Source organism: Mastigoproctus giganteus, chromosome 7, assembly GCF_048544385.1.
Source record: "Mastigoproctus giganteus isolate SK-2022 chromosome 7, ASM4854438v1, whole genome shotgun sequence".
NCBI lineage: Eukaryota > Metazoa > Arthropoda > Arachnida > Uropygi > Thelyphonidae > Mastigoproctus > Mastigoproctus giganteus.
The window spans coordinates 187,856,776-187,877,175 of NC_143581.1; the positions used below are offsets into that span (position 1 = coordinate 187,856,776).

The 20,400-nt window shown below is 38.9% G+C and overlaps 1 protein-coding gene across 1 annotated transcript; it reads right to left on the reverse strand.

Annotated features, from left to right (window-relative positions):
* Positions 1-673: 673 nt before the first annotated feature.
* On the reverse strand, positions 674-20,158 carry LOC150083460 (uncharacterized). The gene is made up of 6 exons (XM_090377304.1): positions 19,995-20,158; positions 14,356-14,426; positions 8,769-8,861; positions 3,107-3,139; positions 1,586-1,630; positions 674-798 (listed from the first exon to the last, which is right to left on the reverse strand). Exons 1-6 carry the CDS (start codon positions 20,131-20,133, stop codon positions 775-777), a joined length of 405 nt encoding a protein of 134 aa, XP_090233430.1. The 5' UTR covers positions 20,134-20,158; the 3' UTR covers positions 674-774.
* Between the last annotated feature and the right edge of the window lie 242 nt (positions 20,159-20,400).

Sequence of the window (20,400 nt, forward strand, 5' to 3'; positions counted from 1 at the left end):
AAAATTGGAACTCAACTCAATCTTTCTAGAAACACAGCGATAGCTCTCCCTATTTCATTTATCTTACTACAGAGTCTGTATCATCAGTTTAAGAATATTACATTTCTGCATTTAGTCAGGAAGGTTGGCTTTAAGTTTATGTTATTAGGACCTTACACCCTACTTTGAGTGGGGAATCCCAGCATTCAATGAGAGTAACCATTCCATTTTTTTGGAGACAGATTTTATTTTTAAGAATTCAATTTCCAAGAGCCGAAGGGTAAAAGGTTGAGCGAGACAAAGTTACTACACCGGCTTCCCCGTGGAAGAATTAATAACTCTTCCACTGGGAGACAGGAAAGAGCTCTTCCTAAATAGATACATAAATGAGTTATCTCTGTGACAAGAAGTTATATCTATTGGTTGAGATAAAGTGGGTGAAATGTTCTTCTTTATATTGCCATCAACATACTGATTATACTGTGTCTTAAGTTGAATGTTTACTGGAGTTCATTAGTTGAAATGTAGTTGCCAGTGAACAATATCGCGCTCATTGTAGTATAAATTGCGAATAAATAAAATTAACAAAATATGGATGTATGTTTTATAGTGAGAAGAACAGTGTGCTCTAAAAGAGAATAACTGACGAGACTGAATACATTTGCAATAAAATTTTATTTAGATAAATTTTGTCTGCAGATAATATGGGTATTTTGTTCTATTTTTCGATAAAATAGGTTTACATCAACCTTTTATTATGAAACAGGATCCAGTGAGAGTTATTCAATTCATTTATCATTTAACGTTGCCCGCACAATCCTGCAAAAGAGAGAAAAAAGAACTTTATTGATTGCAAAATAAAATTATTGTAACTGTTTTAAAATGTATACATTTGGTCAGGTGTGTGTTAAGCACAAAAACTGCTAAGGCTATGAGGCCCCAGCATATTGTGTCTGTAGTTACTTATATTCTTAGTCGGCTTGCATTTTGCAAGAAGAAAATCCCGAGTTTCGAAAAAAAAAACTAGGTAAGACTCACCAGAGACAATCTAACTCAGTGGACTAATTAGTTGCGATATTGAACTCGAAATCACGTTAATGGCATTGACCAAAATTTGATGAATTCTGTTTTAAACTCGATAGTAAGTGATCAATGCGTTTCCTCAAATGATTGACATTTTAAATCAGTATATTGCAACGACTATGTTAGAAATGAAATCAGGTTTAACTGGTTCACACCTATTTATGTTATTTCGAGTATACGTTATACAGGAATTTTATTTTTGATCTTTATAACTGAAACCCACGAAATTCAGCGATCCACTTTGATTTAAAATGACGCCACTTACAAGTGTAACCAAAGCAACCTATTCAACCGAATGAATTTAATCTGCAGCAGACTGTCAAACAGCTCAAAGACTGACCAAACATACTACCTGCTCATTGATTTAGTTTCATGGAGATTATAAAACACACACACACACACACACACACACACACACACACACACACACACACACACACACACACACACACACACACACACACACAGCTGGCCCTTATTTCTATAAAAGAAATCCAAAGAGGAACAAGAGGAACATGCTCACCTTAGCTTTACACACAGCTGCTCCATCATCTTTGCTGATAGTATTCTGCGGAAAAAGGAATAGGGTTGTAAGTAACGTTTATCTCTGTCTATAATATCCAGCAAGTTAGGTTTATGAAGATTAATATGAAAGGTGCAGTGCTTGTGAATGAAGGAAAGAAAAACATTATGAAATTGATGATATAAAACAGAAAAGAATGAATTTTTGGTTGAACCATATCGAATTAAGATGAAAAAAAAAAGTAATAAATAATCATATTTATAACAAATAACCCACACATGAGGAATAGTGGAGTGCAATAGCCCAATATTTTTTTTCTGACTGAATTAATGTCAAATACCTACCCGAAAATGAAGCTAGGAACGTTTATGGGATTTTTCACTCCATGGCTCAATTAGTCGGCCTCAGGCTTATAAGCCAAGCTTTTTATCCACTGGGGAAATACAGGATTTCTGTCCTGCAAAACAAGCAAATTGATAACAGAACATGCTCAATTTGCAGACATGAAACACGTGACACAGACAAGATGGATATTGCGTAGTACAAATATGATTGCTCTCACCACGAACTTTAACAATGGGACAACTTGATGTGTTTTAAAGACACCAGCCAAAGAACCCTCCTCCTCCGTATGGGCCGTTCTAGTAGGTGCACGGTCAAGTTACCTACCGGTCATTGACGACTGCAAAAAGTTCACTATTCCAATGAATTCGTTTCCTGCTGTGCAGTTCGGGCGGTAGATGGAGAATATGGCGACAAACTGCGGATGGGATCACTCCGATGTCTTGGTTCAACGGAAACAGGTCGATGGCGACAATCTGTTTATATGGGTGATGTATTCCTGGCAATCTCTTGGAGCCTTCAAATCCCTAGACTGCAATCTGAACGCTGAAACCTACCTATCCATTGTAACAGATATTCGTGGTCACTCTCTATCCGGATGGCATCTGTGAGTTCCAGCAGGATAATCAACTCTGCCACGCTGGAGGCGTAAAGTGGATCTATCTGTTATTAGTAAGTAGTCAGGATTATTTGACTCCACAGTAGGTTCGATCCAATGAAATAACTTTAAAATGCCAAGAGCAACTTTTATTTTTATGAACTATCCATAATTTTACTTTAACATCTCTTTTTATATACGAGTAATTAAGGATTTTAATTTCATTTGATTTCGGTTTTTATGGAGCAAGGGCGACTAAGAGTAATTCAGGAAAAAAATAGATATTTTCATATACTTTATGGAGGTTATTGAAATTTATGATGATATTGCATCCACTTCTCCCAAACAAGATACTATTATTAATTGATTTGATAGTTTTACTTGCAATAATTACGTGGTTAATTCATTTTAAGGCAAACGTTTGAAAGTATTTGAATTTTAAAATATATTTAACTGAAAACTGGATATCTATAATTTTTACTGATTTATTTTAGAGAATATGAAGCATGTGTATTTATAATTCATGAAGTTATGAAATATTTTGAGCAGAAATAAAAGAAATGGTTTAAATGTTGGCTTACCCACTCGTCCATTCCTGAAATTAAGCTACATATCTAAATAAATAAGAAACATTATTAGTAAAGTGCTGTGATCACATATTAAACGTAATAGACATTTATTTAAGTCATAGTGCAATTTAACTATTAATATACTCAGTTAAATAAACTTTAAATAAAAAGAAGGAAACCAGTCTTCAATTTTCAATCTCTCTGTTCATAAAACACTCTAATAAAATCATATATGCAAAATGCAATAGAATTATAAGAACGTTTTAGTGATATCTTGATATTTCTCTAAAGGATAATATTACGTTATAAATCTTGAAAAATATAAGATTATATGGTTAAAGGAAATAAGTAGTCCCAAGTCTCTTCAAATAAGTACTCTTAAAATATTTGACAGTAGACAATAACTTTAACGGTAACGTTAGACATATTCTCAAGGTCGAACTAAACTGATTGATTTTTGATTATAATTGGAAGGCACATTGCGAGCTTTTAAATTTCAGCAATTCATCATCATGTTACTACTTCGCTGAAGTCGTCCAATAAACAGGTAAGTGTTGGCAACTGCAGAATAAGATCTTCAAGTTGATGAATGCTAGAGGGGTGACTGGGCGGTAAGTGGAGAGAAACAAGTGTCAAAATAAAACTAATCACTATCCACGTAGGAACAGCTTGAATGGAGGTTTGTAAAGGAATGTGTCTATAAGGTAATCGTGAATCTAGGAGTATGGCTACCCCTCCGTGAGCATTAATTGTCACAGTTTTGTCTTGCGTAAAATGTGTATAATTTTTAAATTAGAGTGGTACATTCGGTGTAAAATTTCTCTCTTTTAAGCAGATGCCAACAGGATAATAACAACTGATTAGCTCGTGGAATCTTTAAAGAAACTGCGGAGTTCTCTATTGTTCCACAATATGATATGATACATTATTTGATTTTGGTACATGAGAATGTCTCTGACATTTTATTCTCAGACTATTTATAGCGATCGAGCTTCAAGGGTAGGCTCATCTGAGTCGGTATTGTTATCTATCCATGTTAATTAATGCCATATTGTTTGTCTTCCTAGTTGGAGCTGAAACAGTTTTCAATTTTTTAACGTCTCACTGTCCATGTGATGCAGTTGAAGTGGACCACTTGGACCGTCGCTTCATGGGTCTGCGACTGGAATATTGTTGGCTCTGTCTACTACGTTATGTTCCTTAGGGGTCTCTTTAATCGGTGATGAGAGAATAAATCGGGTACAATTTGCAATGGATAATATTTGGGGAAGAGAGACTGCAATTTGCATTGCCCTTGATTGATATTTTTTCACTGTTGCTGCAAATGGTGTTTGGGTATATTGAACAAAATTTGTTTCTTTGCCTCTTGCTAAGTAATTTTTGGTTTTGCTATATACTTCTGAATTGTTTTTCCTGTTTTCCAGAGTTCACAAGATTTGGATTAGGCAGGATGTTCACCCTTGCAATTTGGACAATGTGGTCCTTTAGAATCGCAAAGTGTTTTGCCTATGTTCTTTTTATCCACGGTATCCGCAGACTGTATCTCCTCGACAAGCCATTTGCGAGTGACCATATGTTTCGCACTTGTAGAATCTTATAGAATTAGAAATATAAGGTTGTACGCGACAGTTCAGATAGCCGGCTTTAACACTGAATGAAAATATTATTGTAACAAATGTCAGGCCCAGGTGCGAAGTGTTTTTGTCAGATAGTTGGTCAAATTTGATTATCACTGTGCTGATTTGGTCTAGTGATAAGTGCGGTTCTTTTGGATCCCTGTCTGGCAAACTACTTGAAGAAGCTCCTCCTCCAAGTGGTCTGGGCTGGGCAGCCAGCTGGGGGACAATCACCCCAGCTGGCAGATCGAGCTTATTTAGGCTTTCATTTGAAATTTCGTGTGCAAAATTCTTTGTCTAGATTAAATTATTGGCTGATAATAATGCCAAAAGCTAAAAAGAAAGCTCCAGTGCCTCTTGTTGAAGAACTAGAGGCAATTTTGGAAGAAGAGACTGAGGTAGAGATTCCTGAAGGAATCACCTCAAAGAACTCCTGTCAAGGCGAGTCCTAGTCGGAAGTTTCGAGAGAAGGAGTCCCAGACTGATCAGGATATAGACCTTTCTTCTGAACTGATTGGATTGGAAGAATTGAGTATGCTGAGAAGCAAACTGAGGCTCCTTATTGCAGTTGTTCCGGAATCAACAGGCCAAGATGTTGATATAGTCATGAGTTACTGGGATAAGATGGCGGATGTGGTACATACCTTGATGTTTGAGAATCAGATATTAAAGGCAAAGTTAGAAACTTTTGGACAAGAAAAAGTATCTAGTCAAAAAACGTATGCAGACGTGGTTGGTTCCCAGAAGGTACAGTCCAAGAATAACACTATTATATTGAAGGCGAAATCGGATAAATACCAGACAAGTGATCAAGTTAAGACTGAGCTAATGGGCCGAGTTGCCCCTGTTTTAACAGATGTGAAGATCGTGTCGGTTCGTCCGATAAGGGATAAGCGAGTAATTATCGAGGCGGCATCGGAATCTGATGTTAACAAGATCAAGAACCGTCCAGAAGTTCAGAAGCTCGAGTTGGAGGTTGAGAAGACCCTTCGACGATTGCCGAGATTTGTGATTTTTGACGTAGACCCAGAGGTCAGTCAAGATATTTTAAAGAATGAACTTTGGGGAAAGAACTTGGCTGATGAGCGTGTTAGCAAAGATCAAGTACTTTCAGAAATAGAAGTTTTGGCTAGGAACAAAGCAAGAAACTCTATAGGATATAATTCCGTGGTGGAAGTTTCCCCACGTATAAGAAGACAATTGGTAAATTGTTCTAGAGTGTTCTTGAAGTGGAGTTCGCATCGAGTCCGTGAACTGTGGAATCCGACGCAATGTTTTAAATGTATGGCGTATGGCCATGTGGCCCGGCACTGTAAAGCAGACGATTTCTGTGGTCACTGTGCCGGGAGAGGCCATACATTTAAGTCTTGCAGCAAGCATGCGGATACACCGCAATGTGTTAATTGTCTGAAAAGGAAATTGCCCTCTGCACATGCCGCAAATGATCGGGCGTGTCCTGATTATCTGCGTGCTGTCGACATTTTGAAACGTCGAACTGAAATGTGATGCAAGCAGAAGAGATGTTTTCCTATAGACGGATGTGTGGCTTCTCCTGGCGGTGACCGGGGATCGTCGTTTATAGTTGACGCTGAAGTTGTGGTACACAAGGATCGGACTCATGTGATATTGTAAATGAATGGTGGAGTTATCTTGAGTTATGTCATAAAATATTAGATCAATTTTTATTTATTATTTGTTTGACGGATTGTCAAATATGGTTTCCTAGATAGGGCAACCTACCTCCTCGTGGTGGGGACGGAGACGCCGTCTCCACCGCGAGGCTAAAGGTTGTTCTATCTTGTTTTAGATCTGTTTAGTCAAATTAGACTATTGTAATTGTTAGTTAAAAATGACCAATGTTCAAGGTTGTAACAATGTAACAATTATGATGTAAGTGGCAGATGAGCTGCGGCTCAGGGGGCCTTTAGGTGTAGTTTGATTAAATGGAATGTAACAAATGTCAGTCTGTGCGGTAGCATTGTGGTATCATCATCGTCGTCCCGAGTCCGGGTGGAAAAGATATGGGTTCGAATCCCATCGATGACGCTAGGAACTTTAATGGGCTTTTTGAACTCCGTGGTTCAGATCGTCGGTCTCAGGCGTATATACCAAGGTTTTTATCCCGGAAAAACTTGGGTTGTTCTTCCAACAAAAGAGCAAATCCACCAGAAAACACACGCAATATACAGACACAATATACATGTGTATCTGAAGGATTTTCCAGGTAACCCTAATATAATAGTTTTATTTTGTACGAAATGTCAAAATGATGTTGCCTGGAGAGTAAAATCTCCTTCTTTCCTGATTACAATGCATTTGGCTTGAATTGCTTTTTTGTTGTTTGAATTTCTGGACGAGTTCATCTTCTGTTATATTGAGATGATCCCACTCTGATATTACCCCCCTGGAGGTATGTAATGTTGCATGTACATATAGTCCTCCAAGTGGTGTTAGCAATGTTTCCACTCGCTGTTTCCCCCAATAGATCTACAGATCTGAGTCTTCTGATCATTTTGAGAGAACCCACACGTTTTCTATACATGTTTGAATAAGAAATGAGAGACTGCTCAGAGATTTGTCTGATACAGAATGTAAGATAAGTAATGATGGGCATTCCTGACATTTCCCAATCTTTTTGAGTTACTTGTGTCGTAGTCAGTTTCTTCGTCTGCTTCGGTTACAGTGCCAGATGAGCACCTAGGTTGCTGAAGTGCAGGATACTTATCCTAATCCATGGTTGCCTCCTTTTTGCCCTGGGCAGTTAACGATACCTCCAAGGTGACGGATAGTGAGGCAGAAGCAGTGCCACTAGGATGTAGCGGTTGGAAGAGTTAGTTGTTTATTTTAAAAAATAATACAAAAAGAAAGGCGAGTTTCCTTTCTCTATTCTTATTTTCAACTTTAAATATAAAACTAATTTATAAATGAACTGTTGGTAGAAAACAGTATAACTTAAAAGAGCTTTTATCGCTGAAAAAGTCGCTAAGCATTCGCACTGGAGACGTTTGACGTCAAATTTCCTTGGCACCCATGCTTCGTGCAAAGCATCAACCAGAAGTTTAAGGCTGCAAGAGATAAGCCGGATATCGTACAATCATTGGTGTCCCCTTCCATGACATAACAACTGCCCTGAATGGTTTTTAGAACAATAGAAAAAAGTTTATACAGTGTCTAAAATCTCGATAAAGACTATTTCGATGAATTATCCTTCTCAGAGTCTCGCATCACTCTTCTTGGATACAACTATTTCACATTCAACAAGGCTGTGCATAAATTTATAATCTCTTCAAACCTTGATAATTGTACGTGACAAAAGTGTCAAGAAGTGTGTCGCAAACATCGCAAAGTACGGTAAACATGCATATTCATTTTTTTAATATTTATTATAATTAGAATTTTCATTAATTATGTCTTTGGGATAAGGGGTTGTGGTTTTATAAAGATATTTTTAAGGACGCATTTTATCAGGGGATATTTTTTTCTGAGGAAATTTTCTCCAGGGATATTTTTTCGCCCACTATTTTTGCGTGATTCATCTGAGTGGTATTGCCGTATTATTCAAAGATTGCACCTTTCCTAATGAAAGGTATTGCCATGGGGTTTTTCTACTGTAGGCCTTTGTTTTAGGATCGTTAGCGACTAAGGTCATATTGTCTGCAAACTGTGTGTGTTCTGTGGTCAATTTTCTATTTGCTGAACCGAGGAAACCCCGAATTCCCTCTAAAAACCCATGCTACCCCTGCCTGAGACCTACTAACTCAGCCACGTTGAGAAAAAGGGCCAGAGAAATTCCTCGCTTCATTGACGGGTCTCTACCGTCTTTTGAATCGGTATGGGGAGGACAGCGGTTCTGCCAACAGCGCTACCAATGAGGGATGGAGTTTCCTAACTATCCTAATAATGTTTAGTAGACAACACAAATTCAAGTAAAACAGTAATATCGATTTTAAAATCAACATTTTTAAAATATTTATGATTCGGCTGGTATGTATTCTGTAATGAACAGTGTAGGGCTGGAACGAATATAACAAAATCTTATTTATAAATTATATACCTACCTCGCCCTTCTTGTTTAAACACATCTCCTTAATCTCCTTACTGTTAAATTTCTTGAAGTATGGCTGCAGAGCGGTCGTGAAGCATCCCTGCACCTGTGAGAAAATTAGTAAACAAGAAAATATCTTCAGCTGAGGCAATCGAGAATTTTCTTCATTCCATTTATTGGTTATATTTACAGATAATACAAATTAATAAATAAAATGTAGGGGAAGAAACGTTACGGTCTAGAAAAATGTATTTATTGTGGGTATATAAGAACAATAGTAGTATCTGCATCTTTCTGTCCCTTTTATTATTGTTATGTGGTTTTAGGAACATAGCGAGTACAGCCTTATTGCTCCTTGTATATTGTTTGTATGTTGCTTATGTTCTGATATCCATTTTCTGGTTGCTGGACGTTTCCAGGAGAAAAATCCATGTTACCCTTGCCTGACACCAACTTTGTAAAACCCGAGTAAAACTTTGACCCACGTTGTAAAAAACGCCCATGAAAATTCCTCTCCTCATTGACAGCACTCGAACCAGGTCTATTCCACGAGGTGTGGGTTGAACGTCGATCCTACCAACTGTGCTACACACCAGGACTTCTCATTCACTAGACAGCATCCTCGCTAATTCGTTATAAGAGTTGTTCGATGCAGGATAACTTGGCACAGTGTATAATCCGAATTCCAGGAGAATTCGGTTTATACAGTTTGGTGAATGACATTTCACTATATGTGACAATTTTATGAAAGACGAATTGGTGAAAGGCGAAATTGCAATGCGAACTCCGTGTATTTGTAGATCAAAAATTAACAAACAGAATGAAGTAAAAGAGAAATTTTGGCAACTTAGAAAGGAACATTCCAGACATTAAGAAAAAAGAAAATAATAAATCTTTTACCATTTACTTTTGTAGGCGGTAAGAATTCCATCTAAAGGAAGGAATTTTTACGGGTGGGTGTTTGGTTCCTTCTCTCACCTTGCAACTCGGTGTTTTTAAGAAGCAAACACGATTAACAAAGAGCACAATGAGTGCGTTTTAGGTACATTATATACACTGAGTGGACTAAATCATGGGATACCTATCTAGTAAGGGGTAGGCCCAATTTTCGTCCGGATAAGGGCAGTCAGACGCGAGGCATTCAGTCCATTAATTCACGAAAGCGTTCACAGGTATTTCCATCATACTTGCTTCATAGCTGTCCATAATTCCTGGGTGGAGGATCCAAACCTCGAACCGACCGTTCCACAGCATCCCAAAAATGCTGCAAAGATTTCATGTCATTTGAACGGGCAGACCATTCCATGGTGGTAAAACCTGCGGAATGTTTTTCCGAACCAAGTTGTAGTCACCACGTCTCTGTGGGGAGGCGCATTGTCCTTCTGGAAGAGTCTATTGCCCTGTGGATGCATGATGTCTATGAAAGGATTCAGTTGGTCTGCAAGGATGGACACATAACCTAGATCGTTAAGACATGCGTCAAGACGTACCAGAGGTTTAGACTTGTGCCAGTTGAACATCCCCCAAACCACAACGGACCGTCCACCTGCCTGAACAGTTCCTTGTTGACATGACGGTGCATACCTTCTTGCGATTTCCGCCAGATACGCACCTACCTGTCCGCTCGAAATAGCTGAAAACGGGACTCACAGGACCAGGAGACTCGTCTCCAATCATCCGAGGTCCAGTGCCGATGGTCTTTCGCCCAGTTGTGGCGTAGAGTACGGTGTCCTGGTGTTAGCAATGAGACTCTGGTGGGTCAGCAGCTCCATAACCTTTACGGCTAATGATCGTCTGATGGTCTTGGTGGAGCCGTTTCTGTCACCTCCCTTGTTGAAGTTGGCGGTGATTTGTGCCACTGTCGCTCTCCCATCAGCTGTTACAATGCGAGACAGACCTTGACGGAAAGGGCATCCACTCACCACCTTTCTCGGACCAGAGCGCTGTTCACGATGAGATGTTATTCCATAAATGGCGTATTCCCGATACACTCTTGATACTATCGAAAGGGGATAGTGCAATTTCTGTATCACCTCTGCAATAGAGTGACCCATGCATCGGGCACCCACTATCATCCCTCTTTCAAAGTCGGTTAACTCACAACGTTTATCCATACTGACATCGAATTACCGTCTACGTGAATGCAGAGATGCCGTGTAACTATATACCTGCCAAGCGGTGGATTCATCCACTAGCGAGAGGGGCGACAGTTTCGCGTTGCCCAGGAACCATGCATCACATGAATTCTGTGGTTTCAATGTACAAATGCCTCAAGACCTTATTTGTTTGTTGCAAAAATAAAAACCCTTTTAACTTCCGTTGTCTATGTCGTTAAGTGCCTTTTTGTGTACCAAACCGTAATAAAGAGCGTTGACAAAAGCCAGGGACGCTCGCGAAGACATATCACAGGTCCAGGTGCTTTTCCATTTCGGGGACTCGGATTCAATTCCAATTTCTGCACAATCTCCAGGGAGTTACTGGTCTATCCTTACAACATCCACTATACTATCCTGCAGCTAACTTATTTCAATAAAAGCTATAGCGCTGTTGCAAACCGGGCAACAGAAAATGAGCATTACCCAACCAGCATCCATTAGTGATTTTCAATGTTGGTCTCTAGGAAAAGCCCCCAGTGCTTATTTATTTAAAAATGCAGCTGAGAGAAGTGAAAGTAAATTATGAGTAAGACTCCTTCCCTTTCAACCCATTTAAAGATTGGGTTGAAAGGGAGTTGATCACTTTAAAAAAGTAGAATGTGCATTAAAAAATGTAAGAGGCGATGGTATGCTCCATCAAAAATATAAAATATGACTTAACGGTATTTCAGCACGTCATGTTAATAGTTGACATTTTCTGCCTTGCTTTGCGATACACCGAATTCTCCCAAGAATTGTCGTAGCCACGAATTGCCTTTCACGAAATTGCCTTGTACGCCAAACTGTCATACATAAATTGTGGTATTTATGTATGACAGTTTATGGGCAGTGAACTGCCCATAAAAATTCCTTTATTTCTTTTTTTCGTAACGGAATCAAAATTGCGCATCATCGCTGAAATACTCGAACAACGTTCCTGCTTGTGATGAATTTCAGAGATCAGCTAATATGAAGGCACAAAGCCAAATGAAACAACATGTCTCTCTTAAAGTTTGAGAACAACAAGGGCAGTCTCACGGAGAGGCACAGTGCCCTCGCGATCAAAATAATGCGATTTTTTTTTATTGCTGTTGCATGATGAATAAAATTTAACGAATCCTCGGAACACTCCATTAACTCCCTTCCTCAGAAATTCTGGGACATAACACAGTGGCTAGGAAGTGACGCGATGTATTCTCTCTGATAGAGGGTCTTTCGCAAGTTGCAAAAAGACGAAAGTGAGACCGTATTTAGGACATTGCGTTCAGATCTGGAGCTCACACTTGAAGAGAGAGGGGGAACTTCTAGAAAGAGTTCAAAGAAGGGCAACCAGATTGCTGAGTTGTGTCAATCTACGTCCATATCAAGAACAACTTAGAAGATGAGCCTGTGAAGTTTGGGGACTAGACATCTTAGAGATGGAGGGAAGAGACCTGACAGATTTATAGAATACCCAGAAGAGAATCAGTGAAATCAAGGAGAATGTTGAGGTTTCATTGGCAGAAGCCTGAAGAATAAAGGGAGAGAAATAAAAAAAAAAATTGTGGAGTAACAGGAGGCTGAATCTCTTGAAGTGTACTTAGAGAAATAAGTTGTAGGTCATTTGAAAGAATTTCTTGCCACAGTAGTCGAGTATGACAGTTTGGCAAAGTTCAAAGCGGAATTGGAAACCATATATATTGGCGACGAGAAGGTATGAACGATAGAAAATTATATTTAATATTGAATTTTTGCCAGACATAGAAAAAGCTCGTATCATTTAACTATTGTAATACTAACACTAATAATAAACTGTTTAGATACATCCAAGTTTATAATGACTGCATCATAGAAATTATGAAGTTGAATATATCTAAACATTTGGTGTGTGTCAGGGAGATATTATCCCTTCTCCTGTCAAAAGAGAACTTTTCGAAGTCTAATGATTATTAATATTCCCAACGGTTTGACAAGTCAGCGTGCAACTTTTTTAATTGTACATTCAAAAAGTTCCTGGAATTTTACAATAAAAGTTTATTGAGTGAACAATTGCTCTTATTAATCTAATCGCCTACGAAGTCTGCGCGGGTAGCACAGTGGTATCGTCACCGTCCTCCCCACACCGGGTAGAAAAGGCCTGGGTTCGAATCCCGTCGATGACGCGAGGAACTTTAATGGGCTTTTTTCACTCCGTGGCTGAGTTAGTTGGTTACTGTCATTAATGACAGTAATCGCAGGGTGCTACTGCAACAGGATCTAGAAAATTGGGGCAAATGGGCTGAGAAGCGGCAACTGAAGTTTAAACATTGAAAAATACAAATTACTGCATCCGAGTAGAAGTAACCCCAGAGAAAAGTCTCAACTCTGTGGTTCTACATTCACTGTGGTAGAGAATGTAAAACAACTGTGGGTAATTGTGCAGTCAGACATGAAATTTTCTAACAGTGCAGACAGGCTACCAGAGCAGGTCATGGAGTTTTGTTAGGTGATTAGAGATAAAGTGGTGATTATCCCTTTGTATAAGGCAATGGTCAGGCCACACCTTCCTAAAATGAGGCCCCCGAGACCTGTACGCAGTACGGGTCTGGAGGATATAAAGTTGCTAATAAGTTCAGACAGGGGAAACAATTGGTTCATCTTCCCAAGAAAGGTACAAGTTCTGCGTAACCTACATAAGATACAATGCAGGTCCACTTGCCCAGACACAATGTATGGATGACTGTGAGTGCCACTGCACATTTTGTTTGCAACTGCTTTCATTTTTCTGTAGGTTTGCTAAACTAAAGTCCAGAATTTCGAGCAGGAAAATGACAATTAAACACTCACCTGAGAATAACTAAGAAACATTTCTGTCCTCATAAACGGGCTTCCAACCCAGGCATTCCACAGCCGGTGTGGAGTTGGGGGGTGATCATAGCTGCAATGCTATCTATGAGAGCTGATATTTACTACCGGTTTCAAAAAACAATTAACTTTACTTACTCTTTTTCTGAGTTCTGGCAACTACCATGGACTTCTTCATTCACGATAAATAAAAGTTTCCTAAGACTCAGCCAAGCCTCCATCAATTAAAACAAGAGTAATCTAAAAACTGTTTATATCCCTACCTTTCACATGTTATGGCGAGCACGTGAAAAGTAAGATTAATTCACCACAGACATTCAGGGAGTGCCTGTGGTGAATTTTGATTTTGCTACGATCGCTTTTGAAATTATAGTAAAACTGTAAGCTGCAGATCAAAATATGGCGCATTGCCTTTCAACCTACTGAGAGGGTTTAATAACCTTCATTTTTAATGCCGAGGCAACATTTTTTGAATGTCTACCCCCGGAGAAAGACAGCGTTCTGGCTAATTGTATCTATGAGGAATAGTACGAAATATAAGCAACTCTCACTAAATGACACATGTAATTTGTTTATGGAATTGAAGAAAAATGGAACATTAGAGAACTGAACTAGAATATTAATGACACTTTTAAGACTTACGCTCTGTGGAATCATCTTCATACACTTCATATATTTCATCAATGAAAATAGGCTGTAACTCTTTTTTTCAGCTGAAATAAAACAGAATTCAACGGTATATTAAACGTCATAATTAACAAGTATAAAATTAACATAATAAACTGGGAAATTAAAAGAATTTCGTAAATTTTAATATTTATTTAGTAAAAAAAATGAGAATATTCACATTCTATTATTTTTTTTTCTTTTTTGACAAGACGTTTTAACCTTAAGAGTATTTGTGAACATTTATTTCACTGCAGATCTAAACCCATCTACCACTGCTACAATTACAAAAATGAAAGTATAAAAAAAGCAATTTTCCATAAAATACACCAATAGCACAGATGGTAGGATCACCGTCCTGCGCACACCGTGTGGAAAAGCATTGCGATTAGTAGACGTATGTGATGCAAGCAAGCACGCTTATACAGCATGAGACAAAAAAATGTGTGTGTGTGTGTGTGTCGAGCACGCATAGCGGAAGGTAGGTGAAACGAACATTTATCACGCGTTGACCGTATGAATGCCGCAGGCGACGAACTTGCATTAATGGGAGCCTTGGAGATATGAGACGTTCCGTCACCAAATCTAGTTTCGGCAAGTGCTGTGGCACCGGATGATATTTAAAACCATTTGACTTATTGGGATACTGATTAGGTCATGTGTCGTTATTGCCTTCTACGGAGTGGTACCATGGTGGGAGCAGGGATGAATCATTTCATGTGGCATTTCCTTGTCCATTTTTGTCAATCCACGGACGCGTAGATGCTCTGTACGCCTTACAACGCTCACTACAGTGGACCCACGCTTTACGATTGGTTCACTGTACGATCAAATTACTTTACGATGGACACTTTTTATCACTTTACAACGCTCACTGCACGATATGTAGTAAGCGCCGGTCATTGTGATCACGTTTACGAATTGAACTGTAATTCAACTAATGGCGATTCTAATGAGCGAAATTAGGACACAGACTATAAAAGTAAAGATATAAAGAACAGATTTACACTTTATTACCTTACCAATTAACAAAATTAAATGATACGTGATAATCGGAAGAATATTTTGCACAGTTTAAAAAAAAAAAAAGAAAAGAAGGCAAAAAGTCGACAAAAACGGGTATTCCCAGGTCACCATCCTGCAATTACCCATCACACCCAATGCTGCTTAATTCTGGTGATTTTACGAGAACCACCGCATTTTATCCTAGTACGATAGTTGGTTGTTCTGAATGCTTCTAATTCGTTTACTTATTGCAACGGTCGCATTTTCGTTGAGTTTTTTGTCAATCCACGAACGCAAGTTACTCTCATCTAAAAACTGCCTGGAGCGCGCCTAAAGAAGTTTCACTTCAAAATACCCTTCCGATTTCACCCAGCCATTCACTCCAAAATTTTGTCTAGTTCTGCCTTGAATTTATTTAAGCTGTCAACTTGCACAACGACAGATGGAAGTTTGTTCCAGCAATCAACAACCCATTGGCTAAAGACAAACATCTGTTCTACAACTATCTTTCCTCCATTTCAATTTATGCCTCATCAGGTGCCGGAATCCGAGCAAGAGTAACAATCCAATCAGGATTGAGCATGCTCAAACCATTCAATGCTTTATAAACCTATATCCGATCACCTCACAGGTCCTAGGCTCCATGCGCTGCAATTTGCAGAACTTAACCCTTTCTTAGTATGAAAAAGGGGCTTAGAGGGGAACAGGTATCCTGTGTGTTATCAGACACTCAGCCTAAAACACTGATGGATCCAATATCTCTCTATTACAGAAGATTTAGGAGAAGTCCGGTTGGCCTGCCTCCCTAAAATCCACTCATGCACACCTTCTCGATGGTAAGCCCTGTTACGTCACTTAGGTGGCAACGAACGTGTAGAGTGGTTCTCTTCAAGACGCCTGGTCAGCGTGAAGAGGAAAAGACCAAACCCTCCAGCAATGAGAGCACAACAATACAAATGGCCCTCAGTCCCCAGCAGCTTTCACTCTCCCTCTTACGGCAGCGAGAGGATCAGAGTGGAAGCAGAGGGTGCTAAGAATCTCTGGGTACGACCAGGCTGCCATGCACGGAAATTGAACTTGGCCTGTTATAACGTACGATCACTCATCGGTGAAGACAGGATATTAGAGCTGGAAAAGGAATTAGAAAATGTGAATTGGAATATCATCGGTTTGGCTGAAACAAGAAGAAGAAATGAATCACTTATAAGTTTATCAAGTGGAAATCTGCTGTACACCAATGGAAACAGTGAAAAGAGTGAAGGTGGAGTTGGGTTTCTGGTCCATAAAGATTTTAAAAACAACATTTTGGAATTCAAAAGTACATCACCAAGGGTGTCAAGACTAATACTCAAGATTTCTAAGAGGTACAAGCTAAAGATTATAATGATTTATGCACCAACATCGAGCCATGATGATGAAGAGGTTGAAGAAATGTACACTGAAATTGAGAGTCTTCTAGATGAGCAGAAAACCCACTACACTATTATTATGGGGGACTTCAATGCTAAGGTTGGAAAAAGGCAAAACAGCGCGGAAATTTTGGAATTGGTGAAAGAAATAAAAGAGGTGAAAGACTTGTGGAATTTGCAGAATCTCAAGGAATGTCAGTAATGAACACTTTTTTCAAGAAAAGGGTGAACAGAAAGTGGACATGGAAGAGTCCAAATGGATTAACAACTAATGAAATCGACTTCATCCTCACTAACAGAAGATATATTGTGAATGATGTTACCGTCCTGAATAAGGTAAATGTTGGAAGTGATCACAGAATGGTAAGATGTACACTTGATATAGATGTAGGAAAGGAAAGGAAAAAACTGACTCGAGTAAATAATACAAAGGTCTTTGAAATAACAGAGGAGGAGAAAAAGCAGTATGTACTGGAACTTAAGAACAAGTTTGAGCTTCTGCAGACTGCTCAGGACCAAGATATCGACGAGGAATATTACAACTTTCTGAAAGTGATAAAGCCCAAGAAACCTATAGGGAAACAGAAATCCAAAGAAGAAAAAATTAGTCAAGAAACACTTGTCATGATGAACCAAAGACGACAAATGAAGAGCAAGAAAAACACTGACAGGGAGAAAATTGAGTATACTGAGTTATGCAAAGCCATTAGAAAGAGACTCAGAGAGGACATAAGAAGATTTAACACAAGAAAAGTAGAACAAGCATTAAGGGAAAACAAGGGATTTAAATCAGCAGCCATGAGCAGTAATACAGAAAGACAAATGATACTGAAACTGAAGAATAGCGATGGTGTACTTATAAACAGCAGAGAAGGCATAATTCAAATAGCAGAAGACTACTATAGAGAATTATACAAGGAGCGAGGGAATGATACCAGCAGTGGGGAAGATGGATTGCAAAGTAGCAACACATACGACATACCCAATATTCTTCCTGATGAGGTAGAACATGCATTGAAGAAAATGAAGAATCGGAAAGCCCCGGGGGAAGATGAAGTTACTGTAGAGTTGTTAAAATTGGGAGGAAGAGACATAACACAAAAACTGGCAAGGCTCTTCACAAAGTGCATTAGAAAAGGTGTGATGCCTAAGCAGTGGAATAATGCAATCATAGTTTTGCTGCATAAGAAAGGAGATAAATCAGAAATTGGAAATTATAGACCAATTAGCTTGTTATCCCATATCTACAAGTTGTTCACAAGGGTCATTACTAACAGATTAGAAAGAATACTTGATGAGAATCAATCGAAAGAGCAAGCTGGCTTTAGGACAGGATTCTCAACTATGGATCACCTTCACGTAATATCACAGCTAATGGAGAAAGCAAATGAATATAAAACACCATTATGCCTGGCATTTGTGGATTATGAAAAGGCATTTGACTCCATACAGCATAAGGCAATGTTTCGGGCACTGGAAAGACAAGGCATAGATACTCCATATATTATGATTTTGAAGAAAATATATGAGAGTGCTACATCCTTTATTAGACTAGACAAAGACAGTAGCAAATTTAAAATCGAGAAAGGAGTTCGACAAGGAGACACAATATCTCCGAAGCTGTTTACTACTGCCCTTGAGGAAGCTTTCAGAAGATTAGACTGGTCGCAGAAAGGAGTCAATGTGAACGGAGAGTACCTAAACCATTTACGATTTGCAGATGACATTGTGGTCATAAGCCACGATCCCAAAGAATTAGAGGAAAATCTTAATCAGTTATGCACAGTTAGTAAGGATTTTGGACTAAAGATGAATATGGCTAAAACAAAAGTAATAATGAACAAGTATGCCACAGAAAGAGAAATAATGATTGAAGGAGCAGTAATTGAAAAGGTGGAGTCATATACTTATCTGGGACAAGTTATTAGCTGTAATAATGATAAATGGCTGGAAGTCAAGAGAAGAATAAATTTTGGATTGATAGCATTCAGGAAATATAGTCACATACTGAAGAGCAAGATCCCAGTTTGTCTGAAACGTAAAATAATGAATCAATGTATACTCTCCACCATAACTTATGGAAGTGAAACTTGGGCATTCACCAAAAGAATGAAAGAGAAGCTGAGAACTACACAGCGAAGAATGGAACGAATTATATTGGGAATCAGACTGTTAGATAAGAAGAGAAACACATGGATTAGGCAGCAAACTCAAGTAAAGGACATTCTTATCAAAACTAAAGAACTAAAATGGTCTTGGGCAGGACACATAGCTCGAAGACATGATGACAGATGGACTAAGAAAATAACAGAATGGTACCCAAGAGGAGCTAGAAGAAAACCTGGAAGACAAAGGCGGAGATGGATAGATGAAATTCGTGAGTTTTTGAGTAGTAAATGGATGGCCAGTGCTCAAAACAGAAGGAACTGGAAAGTTGCTGGAGAGGCCTTCATCCTGCAGTGCATTGAAAATGGCTGATGATGATGAGTATGAAAAAAAAAGTTTAAGTTTGTTTGTTCTACTCATTAATTCCTTTATTCCATTCACTAATCTTGTTGCCCTTCTCTGTACTCGTTCCTGCAGCTCCTAAAATCAGGCTTCCAGACCTGTACCCAATACTCAAGGTGTGGCCTGACCAGTGCCTTATACAAAGTGATATCACCTCCTTATCCCTGCTAGCAAAATTCCTGTGTATCAATGACCTGTGACCCCATGAGCTACTCTTGCAGCCTGTCGGCACTGCTCAGAAAACTTCATATCTGCCTGCACAATTACCCCCAGGTCTTTTTTATTCTACTGACCCTCACGCTGCCTCCGCCAAACTTCATTGTTCGGACGGTACGAGCCAACACGGGCGGGTCACTATTCTGGGTGATCAGTGGCTTGTGGATCACCCACGAACATTTCAAGGAACAATCCGAACACCGCTCTCGTGCTGACATTCTCCTAATCGTTACACTGAAGACCTGGGTGTAGGTTTAAAATCATGCTCACCTCATTCCTATCATTTCAAACAGAAATAACAGGAATTCCAGCTTAATTCCTTTTTCCTTAGATTTATTTCATTCATATTCCATTTAATAGTTATCACTCATATCAAAACTCATTGATTTGTGTGATCATCTTGTATTCTACGATAGAAAACTGCGTTAATCTCAGATAAAATTAGCACCACGTTGGTATGCACGTGTATACACTTACCATAGCTACACACTCGATCGAAAAGCTGTGTTACGGATCCATGTACATCCTTTATGCAGTCATCACCACCTGCTTTCCCACCAGGAATGAAAAATATGGTGACTAGCAATAAGCAAACCGTAGCACTTAGATGGACCATCGTGGAAAGACGGAGAAAGTTCAGAAAGTTTCTCAGCAATGAAAATCTTCTGACAATGTGACTATTAGCGATTCTTGAGATATTTTATAGGCATGCGAACCCTTTGCGTGATTGCATTTCGAACACGATGAAAGGTAACACCGTTTCCGCATTTCATTTAAAATCTGCACGCATTCTTTCCTGACAATAAGAAGTTATCAATTCCTCAATGTGAATGGACAGCAAATCAGCTGTTTACACCAATTCGGTGACCGTGTGTCACAGAAT

Bases quoted from the DNA above. Each gene is read 5' to 3' on its own strand.
- LOC150083460 (XM_090377304.1), bottom strand. From the start codon at position 20,133: ATGGTCCATCTAAGTGCTACGGTTTGCTTATTGCTAGTCACCATATTT. The intron at 14,427-19,994 runs GTAAGTGTATAC...GTTTTATTTCAG, and splicing joins CGATCGAGTGTGTAGCTATG to CTGAAAAAAAGAGTTACAGC. The intron at 8,862-14,355 runs GTAAGTCTTAAA...ATTTTCTCACAG, and splicing joins TGAAGATGATTCCACAGAGC to GTGCAGGGATGCTTCACGAC.